This window comes from Phalaenopsis equestris, unplaced genomic scaffold (assembly GCF_001263595.1).
Source record: "Phalaenopsis equestris unplaced genomic scaffold, ASM126359v1 Scaffold000560, whole genome shotgun sequence".
Classification (NCBI taxonomy): domain Eukaryota; kingdom Viridiplantae; phylum Streptophyta; class Magnoliopsida; order Asparagales; family Orchidaceae; genus Phalaenopsis; species Phalaenopsis equestris.
This window is the reverse complement of record NW_018165000.1, coordinates 202,241-213,428: the sequence shown is the minus strand read 5'-3', so window position 1 is coordinate 213,428 and position 11,188 is coordinate 202,241. Positions and strand designations below refer to the sequence as shown.

At 40.0% G+C, this 11,188-nt stretch overlaps 1 protein-coding gene across 1 annotated transcript; it reads right to left on the bottom strand.

Annotated features, from left to right (window-relative positions):
- Nucleotides 1–3,261: 3,261 nt before the first annotated feature.
- LOC110029315 lies at nt 3,262–4,046 on the bottom strand. The gene is made up of 2 exons (XM_020731552.1): nt 3,722–4,046; nt 3,262–3,611 (listed from the first exon to the last, which is right to left on the bottom strand). Exons 1-2 carry the CDS (start codon nt 4,044–4,046, stop codon nt 3,262–3,264), a joined length of 675 nt encoding a protein of 224 aa, XP_020587211.1.
- Between the last annotated feature and the right edge of the window lie 7,142 nt (nt 4,047–11,188).

Genomic DNA, 11,188 nt, shown 5'->3' with positions numbered 1-11,188 from the left:
AGTGTGGGGTGCTGATATTCAATACTTACCCCACACTTGAATTTTGCCCACAGGGAATTTTGGGTTCTAAACTTAATCCAGAGTTTACAAAAATTAATGTGGAGGAGTTGATCAAGATCCTTAAAGCCAATACCCCCAGTACTTTGAGGTTTAACAGCTTTCTCCAGGAAGCCCAATGCATTTGTTGTCTTTGACAAGACCACAGAAATTTATTAAATATTCTCTCCAGCTAATTTTGAGTGCTTTTCTTAATGGTAGTCATTTGCAGCATATAAGATGGGAAGGTAGTGATAATGCTCTTTAACAAATTAATTCTTCCCCCGTTAGACAAGAAGGTCTGTGTCCACCCATTAAGAAGGCTAGAAATTTTGTTCAAAACCTCATCAAACTGAGTTTGTTTTGTTCTGCCAGTGATAAGAAGCACCCCAAGGTACTTAATTGGGAGTTGAGAAGTTGTGAAGCCAGTATATTCAGATGCCCAATGTTTATGAGTGGAGGATGCATGTTTCTAGAAGACCATCTGACACTTTGCTGGATTGAAGGACATTCCTGAATGAGCTTGGAATTTTTGTAATGTCTGAAACACTTTTCTGATAGCATTTTTGCTTGCTCTGGAGAATACCATTATGTCATCATTATACAGTAAATGGGTAATGGCAATGTTGGATCTATGATGGTATCTGTTATGACTATGGTTCAGCAAGGCTTCATCAAGCATTCTTGATAAGTAATCAATGGAAAGTATAAAGATGGTGGGTGATAATGGATCCCCTTGCTTTAATCCTCTAGCAGCAGTGAAAGAACCCCTCCCTTGCCCATTTATCAGGATGGAATGTTCATTGTTATGTAGCCACCTCCTAATCAGATGACAGAATTCACTGTTAAAGCCTCTGGCACCCAGAACATCCAATATGAAATCCCAGCTTATGGTATCATAAGCTTTCCTTAAGTCCAAATTTTAAGTCCAGATTGTATACCATATTGCACCCTCTATAAGTTTTATTCAAATTCTGTAATAGTTCTTGAGCCAAAAGAGTGTTATCAATGATGGACCTACCTTTCGCAAAGGCTGTTTGGTTGGGTTTAATTATAGAGTCCAGGTGAGGTTGTAGCCTATTCATAATGATTTTGCTGATGGTTTTACTAATAATAGTGGTCAAACAGATAGGTCTGAAGTGGTTCCAATTCTGCAGTAAATCAGATTTATGAATCAGTACAGTGGTGGAGGCACAAAAATACTTTGGAAGATTATTGCCTTGGAAGAAGCTTGTTACTGCAGCAATACCATCAGCCTTAATAATCTCCTAAGACTTCTTGTAAAATTCAGCAATGAAGCCATCAGGACTAGTAGATTTGTCTGATTGCATTCCAAATTTCCCTTTAATTGGGGATATCTGTAGCCAGCAAGCTTGAGGCCAGCAAGGTAGTTCAGTTCAGCAACAAAGTGTGCCTTCTCAACAGAGGGTCTGAAGTTATGATCCTGATTGAGTAAATCTTTGTAATAGCTTATAGCATCATTAGCTATATCAGTATTGTAATGTAACCACTGTCCATTGGCATTTTGGATAGCATGGATAGTGTTGCACTTTATTTTATATTTAATGTAGGCACGAAAGAATCTAGTGTTTCTATCCCCATCAGTAAAAATATTCATAGCTGCCTTTTGCCTTTTGTTTAAGGAATTTCTTTTGTTTAAGGAATTTTTCCTGATAATCAATGGTACTAAAAAGGTTGTTCTGAGCAATCATCAGTTTTTTTTCCTCCTCAATGCCAAACTGTCCTCCTTGCTCCAAATCCTTGACTTCATCTTCAGCCTCCTGGACTTTGGCATGAACATTTCCAAAAGTTTCCCAGCTCCAACCTCTGAGGTCTTTAACAATCTTGATTTGCAGTAAACTTAGCTTGACAAAGGGGTTGACAAAGGTGTCAGGATGGGAAACCCCTTTCCATAGGTCAGCAATGTACTTATTGTAGGAAGGGTGTGCAGCCCACATGTTAAGATATCTAAAAGGGGGGGGGGGGAGGAGTTGTAATTATCAGTTGAAGTAATTCTTATAAGTATTGGTATATGGTTTGAGCCAGCAAGACTAAGATTAGTAACAAAAGTGAGGAGGAAATGGTTAAACCATGCATCATTAACCAACATTCTGTCAAGCCTCTCCAAAATAGCTCCCCTTTTCCAAGTGAAAGTAGGCCCCTTAAACCCCAGATCAAAGAGACCAGCCCTCTAGATATTATCTCTAAAGGTGTTCACCTTTGCAAGATTTGGGGTTCTTCCTCCAGATTTTTCAGTGGCAGAAGTGAAACAATTGAAGTCACCCCCTACTAGCCATGGGGAGTCCACCTGTTGGTTGATGTTAATTAACCTATTCCACAGCTCTTTTCTAGCATCCATTGTGCATCCAACATAGATGAAGGTAGCTTCACCCATATGTCTATTCATATTGAATGAGAGGTGGACAAATTGTAGATGATCATTTGAGTTGGTTTCTCTTCTGCAAAAAATCCAAATTTTATTATTAGTATTCCTAAAATGAGTGAACCCATCAAATGTTTTAATCAAATTTTGAGGGTTCTTGTGAACCATGGGTTCAAGGATAACAATACACCACAGTTTGTATTTGACGTTCAGGTATAAAACTCTTTTTAGTGACAGAGGGTTAGCCATCCCCCTTATATTCCAACAAAGTAGATTAATCATGAAGTGGAGGATGTGGTGAAGGCTGAGATCTAGATCTGGTCCTTCCTCTAAGAAGTGGAGAACCATTCCTTGATCTTTCAGCCTTCATAGATTGTACCCCTGATTGCAATTTTTTCACTTCTGTACCTGATTTTCTTCTTTTCATTGTTGTTTTAATTTGGCAATCTTCCTCAATGGTTTGTTCCAATTCAAGAATAATTGGTTCCTTTGAAGCTTTGTCAGGTATCTCTGTGATAATTTGCTTCCCCTTCTCAGCTTGCAAGGGGGATGTGGGTGTGACAATTGTGATTTCAATATCTTCCTTTCTGATTGGTCTTTGTGGTGGGATGTAAGCTTGACTATTAGGTTCAGATAGCTCTCCAAGAGGATCAGCATCTGGTGGGACCTCATTCATTCTTGGGGGTGATTCTTCCAGCCTTTGATTTGTTTCCTATCTATTTTCTAACATTATTTCTTCAGCAAGACCCCTTACAACATTAGTTACAATTCTTTCAGTAGCTGTGTGGTTTCTTCCTGCCAGTTTCCTTTTTGGGGGATGTAATCTGTAACATTTGTCTACATTATGACCAAACATCTTGCAATGTGGACAATAGTAAGGGACAATAGTAAGGAGGTTTCTGTTTAGCAATTATATCCTGCCCGAACCCTTCAGCATCAGAACCAATCCAAATTCTCTTCAGTTCAGGGAGTGTGATATCTCTTTCCACTTGAATTCTAGCAAGGCCAGGTCTGGCCTTATTATAAGTGGGAGCATCCACTCTTAGAGGTGTGCCTAATGCTCTACCAATGTTAAATAGAGCATTAAGCTTGATGTAGGGGAGTGGAAGGCTAGGTAATTTGAACCAGAGGGGGACCACAGGAGGTTCATTACTAGGATCAAACCCTGGAGTCCATTTGATGATCTTCATAACTGTTCCAGCAATGTTAACAGATTTTTTAGCAAACAATCTTGCATATCTTCCTCAGCTGCCAACTGGATTAGAAGATGCCTCCCATCCAAAAGCCCAATTTTCCAATTGCCTATAAACTTCAGTGATTCAAAGAAACTTCTAACTTGCTCCATTTTAGGATGTCCTAGCTGAAACTTGCCTACTAAGGTGAACTTAACCTCTTCCCTTAAAGCATCAATTTCCTTGGTAGTGAAGTAAATAGTTGTTTCACCTTCTTTAGACCCAAGAGGGTGAATACAAGGACTACTTCCTTTTACAGCAGCAGTATCATGACAATCCTGTGGGAATACTAGAAGGCCATAATCGTGTAAACTATCAGTTGATTTTCCAACCACTCCAGTATAAGTTGCTTTTGTCCATTGATAATCAGTGGAAATATCAATGGAAGAGGCCATCACCCTTCCAAAACAAGCAAGAGCTTGTAGTTTAGCTAGACAGTAAAAAGTTGTCCAGAAGGAAACACAATAACAGGCAGAGCCACTTCTGACACCCAAGGAGACAACAAGCAAAAGAGACTAGTGGATTTTTCCCCTAAATGGGAGTTCAACAAAGAATAAATCCCAAAGGCCAAGGGAAATGAGAGCTCCCCCAGTATTAGTGAAACAAATAAGAAAAAGAAGCCAATGGAACAGTGCCACTGAAGTGAGCTGAAAATGGAACAACAGTCACCAATGTAACAGTGCCAAGGAAGGATTTAAAGGAGCAGTAAAAGGAGATCAACCAGTGGACTCTTTGTTCACCAAAGGCATCCAGTAGGGCAAACTCTATGACCTCCAACTTGAAACAGCAGCCACACTCCTTCATCCTGCCAGAAACCCTAGCAGAGCTTCCTCTCCAGCCGCCAGCACCTTCATTATACAATATAGTGTTATTATTTTTCTTGTTATTTAAGTAAAGGAGCCATGAGTTGCTCTTTTTATTATTATTATTATTATTATTAGCATCGGGGGGTCCCCACGCGTTGTTGTTATTTTGTTTTATTGATTTATTTTTGCATTACATATTTTTTTTATATTAATACTTTTTTTGATAGCATGTGTGTTGGGACTCACTAAAAAATTTTCGATTCGGCATTTTGTCTAACTTTAGCCCTTCAAATGGCAGCTCAAGTGATATAGCATTACAAACTGATATATATAGGTGGCGGCTGGACCTAGCAGAGCTCTGCTAGTGTTTCGGCTGTAATGGAGTTGCCTGGTGTTGCTGTGAAGATTGTTTTAGGAGCTGGCTGTATCTTGAAGAGGTTACTTTGGCTTGGTTTGAATCTTCAGCACTATTCACTATGGCCTTGTTGAGGGAAGTTGAGGATTTTTTCTGATTTTGTGAAGCATTTAGTGTTTCATTAGTTAGTTGAAGCTACTACTCTCCTTACTTATTTTTAGTTGGAGTTTGTGGTTGGCCGGGACTATCTCTGCTATTTCTTTCTGTTCTTTGTGACTTGTTGGGGAAGCTGAGCTTTTGCTGCCTTAGCAAAGCTTTTACTGTTGCATTGGGTAGTTGAAGCTGCTAGTCTCCTTACTTCTATTTAGCTGGTGTTTGAGTTTGGCCTGGAGTCTATCTCTATTGTCTCTTTCTGTGGTTGGGATAGGAACTTGCCTTGCCTTTCTCTGATTTGGGTGTGTTGGTCTGGTAAACCATGACTACCCCTATTGATATGGAAACTAATTTGTAATGGACTAAATCCACCTATGCTGGGGTGGTTGGAAATCCCTCCTCCTCTTTTTTGGATCCTGATTTACTAGTCTTCCCTCAGGAATTTCATAACACTGCTGCTGGGAGAGGATCTGCCTCTTGCATTCACCCTGTGGGATCTAAAGATGGGGAACCAGCTGTTATTTTCTCTGAAAAAGAGATTGCTAATCTAAACTTGGAGGTTCAATTCACTCTAATTAGTAATTTCAGCTTGGGCCATCCAGAGATGGAACTTGTAAGAAAATATTTTGAATCCCTGAAAATTCAGAGTGGAAGATAGGGTTGTTGGATGGTAGGCATCTCCTAATCCAGCTGACTAAAGAAGAGGACTATGCCAGAATATTTGCAAAGCAATCCATCATCATAGCTGGAACATAAATGAAAATTTTAAAATGGTCACATGATTATTATCCATCACAAGAACCTTCCACAGTGCCTACATGGTTTAAGCTACCTAAACTGCCTTTGCATCTATGTAAATTGAATGCATTGTTCAATATTGGGTGCACCTTGGGCACACCTTTGAAGGTTGATGTTGCTACTTTTAATAAGGCCAGAACAGCGAGTGTAAGAATTTTAGTGGAAAGGGATGTTACCCTTCCTGATGTCAAGAGAATTTGGATTGGGGACACTCAGAGGGGGGTTTGGCAAGAAGTAATCATGGAGCAAAGACCACATTATTGCCAACATTGCAAAATGTTTGGACATAATAGGGAGAGATTCTATAGGTTGAAACTGCCCCATAGAAGGGTTTACCAACAACCTTAGCAGAAGTTGGATGATGCCAATATCAATCTTCAGGAAGTTATAAATAAATAAGTGCAAAAGAAGACCTTTATTGCTGCAGGGACAGGAGGTGGCAGCTGGACCTCGCAGAGCTCTGCTAGGGTTTCGGCTGTAATGGAGTGGCCTGGCATTGCTGTGAAGATTGTTTTAGGAGTTGGCTGCATCTTGAAGAGGTTACTTTGGCTTGGTTTGAATCTTCAACACTGTTCTTTGTGGCCTTATTGGGGGAAGCTGAGGCTTTTGGCTGCTTTAGTGAAGCATTTGTTGTTTCATTGGTTAGCTGAAGCTGCTACTCTCCTGCTTTTTAGCTGGAGTTTGTGGTTGGCCGGGGCCTATCTCAGTTGTTTCTTTCTATTCTCTGTGACTTGTTGGGGAAGATGAGGTTTTGCTGCCTTAGTGAAGCATTTATTGTTGCATTGGGTAGTTGAAGCTGCCAGTCTCCTTACTTCTCTTTCGCTGGTGTTTGAGTTTGGCCTGGAGTCTGTCTCTGCTGTCTCTTTCTGTAGTTGGGATAGGAACCTGCCTTGCCTTTCTCTGATTTGGGGTTGCTGGTCTAGTGAACCATGACCACCCCTATTGATATGGAAACTAATTTGCAATGGACTAAAGCCACCTATGCTAGGGTGGTTGGAAATCCCTCTTCCCCTTTGTTGGATCCTGATTTACTAGTCTTCCCTCAGGAATTTCATAACACTACTGCTAGGAGAGGATCTGCCTCTTGCATTCACCCAGTGGGATCTAAATAAGGGGAACCAGCTGCTATTTTCTCTAAAAAAGAGATTGTTGATCTAAACTTGGAGGTTCAATTCACTCTAATTGGTAAATTCAGCTTGGGCCATCCAAAGATGGAACTTGTAAGAAAATATTTTGAATCCCTAAAAATTTCAGAGTGGAAGCTAGGTCTACTGGATGGTAGGCATCTCCTAATCCAGCTGACTAAAGAAGAGGACTATGCCAGAATATTTGCAAAGCAATCCATCATCATACTTAGAACAGAATGAAAACTTTTAAAATGGTCACCTGATTATGATCCATCACAAGAACCTCCCACAGTGCCTATATGGTTTAAGCTACCTAAACTGCCTTTGCACCTATTTAAATTGAATGCATTGTTCAATATTGAGTGCACCTTGGGTACACCTTTAAAGGTTGATGCTGCTACTTTTAATAAGGCGAGACGAGCCAGTGCAAGAATTTTAGTGGAAAGGGATGTTACCCTTCCTGATGTCAAGAGAATTTGGATTGGGGACACTCAGAGGGGGTTTTGGCAAGAAGTAATCACGGAGCAAAGACCACATTATTGCCAACATTGCAAAATGTTTGGACATAGTAAGGAGAGATGCTATAGGTTGAAACCCCCCAATAGAAGGGTTTACCAACAACCTCAGCAGGAGTTGGATGATGCCAATATCAATCTCCAGGAAGTTGTAAATAAATAAGTGCAAAAGAAGACCTTTATTGCTGCAGGGAGAGATGAGTCTTTCATCCAAAAGGATTCATCCTGTGTGGCAGGGACAGTTAGAAATGGTAGCAAAGTTGCTGGCCAGATATCTACAAAGGATAAGAAATTGGAGATCTAAGCAGAGGTTGAGTCAGTGGGGGAGGAGATACTTGCCTCCCCATCTCCCAGAAATGTGAAGAACCAAGTGGTGGATGTGGTGGAATCCCCTAGTTAGAAACTGGTTGAAGCTATGAACAAAGAGCTAGAGTCAGATTGGCAAATTCAAAAAGCTAAGAAGAAAAAGAACTACAAATCAGAAGGACAAGATCTTGGAAAAGGAAAGGAGCTTCAAAGTTTGGAGGTTCATATCAATCAGATAAAATTGGGCTCTAACAAAACAAGAGGGAGGACTAGGTTCAAGTCCCAACCTTACTCTTCTCCCCCCTCCCCATGATTAATCTGCTGTGCTGGAACATTAGGGGGATTGCCCGCCCCTTATCCTTAAAAAGACTCAAAAACCTAAATAAAAAGCATAAACTTTGGTGCATAGCCATCTTGGAACCCATGGTTCATCTCAACACTTTGAAAATTGCAAAAGTCTTCCCTGGCTTCAATCTGTTCACTAATATCAGCAATAAAATTTGGATTTTTTGTAGGAAAGAAATAAAGTGCTCTATCTTACTTAATCATACCCAAATCTTACATATGAATCTCAGCTTTATGGACATGGAAGTTTTTTCTTCTTTTGTCTATGCTGAAAGTTCTAAAGCAACTAGAATTGATTTGTGAGAATCCTTGCAGCTCATCTAAGGTTCAATTGATAAGGCCTAGCTAGTGGGATGAGACTTCAATAAAGTTCTAAAGCAGCTAGAATTGATTTGTGGGAATCCTTGCAGCTCATCTAAGGTTCAATTGATAAGGCCTAGCTAGTGGGATGAGACTTCAATTGCATTTCCTCTCCTACTGAGAGGAAGGGAGGCAGACCTCCCAACCCCATCAATATATCATTCTTTAATGATAATATCCAAAAAACTGGGTTATTTGACCTGGGGTTTAGTGGTCCTACCTTTACTTGAAGAAGGAAGGACTTGTAGGAAAGGTTGGATAGTTTTTTCCAATGACAATTGGATCCAAAAGTTCTTGTAGACATCTATTACCCACCTAAGCCTAGCTGGCTCAGACCATAGGCCTTTACTGATCACTATATGGAATAAGGTGACTAACCAGAAAAGCTCTTTTAGATATCTGAATGTGTGGTCTCAACACTTAAAATTCTTGAATATTATTAAAGAACATTGGAAGAAGGACCTTCATCGTGACCCCTTCATCAACCTTTGGATTAATCAGAAGAAAGTGTCCAAAGCCCTTAAGCAGTTGAGTTGGATCACTTTTGGAGACCTTCTGATTGTAGATAAGGCTGAAAAGGAGGGAACTGATCTGGAGGAGGAGCATAACAAAGGGAGGATTGATGAGGTTGTTCTTCTTGAGTCAAATGAGAGACTCTTAAATGTTATTCAGTGGCAGGATCATTTCGTTCAATAAAAGGCAGCAAAAACCAAATTTGCTGAAGGAGATAGAAACACTAAATTCTATCATGCTTGCATTAAATACCAAAGGAAATGTAACACTATACACTCTATCAAGGACCAGAATGGTATTTGGATCAGGCAGGAAGAGGAAATTGTTGAAACTGTTGTGCAGTTTTGCCACACCTAATGAATGGGACCATCAGTGATAAAGTGCAAATTGATAGCAATTTGTTTACTGATAGCAAGAAGTTCACTACTAATCTGCATTTGAATGATATTCCTGATGAGGAGGAGATTAAAACTACTTTGAATTCTATTGACAACTTTAAATTCTATTGACAGATCTAAATCTACTGGACCTGATGGGATTACTTCAGACTTCTACAAGAAAGCATGGGAAGTTATCAAGGAGGAGGTGATCAAAGCTATCCAACAATTTTTCAAAGAAAACTCACTTCCTAACTATTTAAGTGCTTCTACTATTGTTTTCATCCCAAAGACCTCTATCAAGAACAGCTGGAATCATTACAAAACTTTGAGTCTAAACAATGTTATAAGCCAGATCATAAGTAAAATTATTGTCCACAGGCTTCAGCCTGTTTTACCTCAACTTGTCAGCAATAACCAAGCTGCCTTTGTGAAAGGAAGAAGCATTGAGGCTAACATCCTCCTGGCTCAAAAACTTCTACAAGATTTGGAGAAACCTTGCAGAGGGGGAAATGCCATTTTTAAGCTTGATCTAATGAAGGCTTATGACATGGTCAACTGGGATTTCATCGTTGAATGCTTGGAGGCTAGGGGTTTTTCTAGGGAGTGGTGCAAGATTATTAAAAGATGGTTTGAGGATAACATAAACTCAATTTTTATAAATGGTAAAGCCCATGGTTTCTTTAAGGCTACCAGAGGGGTGAAACAAGGGGACCCATTATCCCCCACCATTTCTATCCTAGTGTTGGACTACTTCTCTGGACTGATGGACTGCAAGGAGAATAGGAAAAGCTTCAAATCTTATCACAATAGAGCTAAGATGGACATCAGCCATCTAATTTATGCTTATGACATCCTGATGTTTACTAGGGCTTCTAAGTCTACTACCAAGTTCATTATGGAGTGCCTTCAACATTTCCAACAGGTGTCTGACCTAAGGGTAAACAAGGACAAATGTGAGGTTCTGATAAGCAAGAGAGCCTCTCTACCAACCAAGAAATCGATGCATTCTTACACTGGTTTCTCTAGCTTGAGCATCCCCTTCAAATATTTGGGGATTCATCTAACTAGACGAAGAACAAAATTGATTCAATTTGATGAGGTTATTGATAAGATAACCTCTAATCTTCAGGGGTGGTCTACTCCTATTTGTCCAATGGTGGTAGGATCACCCCACTTAAAAGCATTCTTACCTCTATCCCTTTGTATGTCCTCCAAGTGGCTACAATGAAAAGAAGTACCTCTTTGATGCTGGAAAGAACATTTAACCGATTTTTGTGGGTTGGGAACAGGAAACTAGTAGCTTGGGCAAGCTGGCAAAAAGTGGCTAAACCATGGGAGGCTGGTGGTTTTGGATTTAAAGGTTTGCACCAGATGCAACAAATTAGCCTGTGTAAGCTTTGAATTAAATTCAGACAAAATGAAAGCTTATGGGCCAATTTCATGCAGGCCAAATACTGTAAATTTGTTCACCCTGGGGTGGTCACTAGGAAGGTGGGAGACTCCATAATTTGGGTCCAGATGCTTAAGAGCAGAGAAGACATTGAAAAGCTGCTTAGATGGGAGTTGGGACAAGAGGAAATTAATTTTTGGAAAGACAACTGGTGTCCTAATGATTATTTGGAAGCTTTTCAGGATGAAAAGGAGGGGGATTTATTGGTCAAGGACTGTTGGGTTGGCAATGTTTGGTCTGAGGACTTCTTGAGGAGTTTATTGAAGGAGCAGTCTGTCAGCTACATATCTACTACTATGCAATTTGACAGAAAAAACAATGATCAACTTAACTTGATGAACAAGACCAGAGCTAGAATCTCAAAAGATATCCAGAATTATTTGTACAGCTGTGACACCTGCCAGTGGAATGTTTCCTCTTTCCAAAAAC

Coding starts and splice junctions, on each gene's coding strand:
- LOC110029315 (XM_020731552.1), bottom strand. CDS start 4,046: ATGGCCTCTTCCATTGATATTTCCACTGATTATCAATGGACAAAAGCA. Junction 3,612..3,721: donor TGAATCACTGAAGTTTATAG/GCAATTGGAAAA, acceptor TTGCTGGAACAG/TTATGAAGATCATCAAATGG.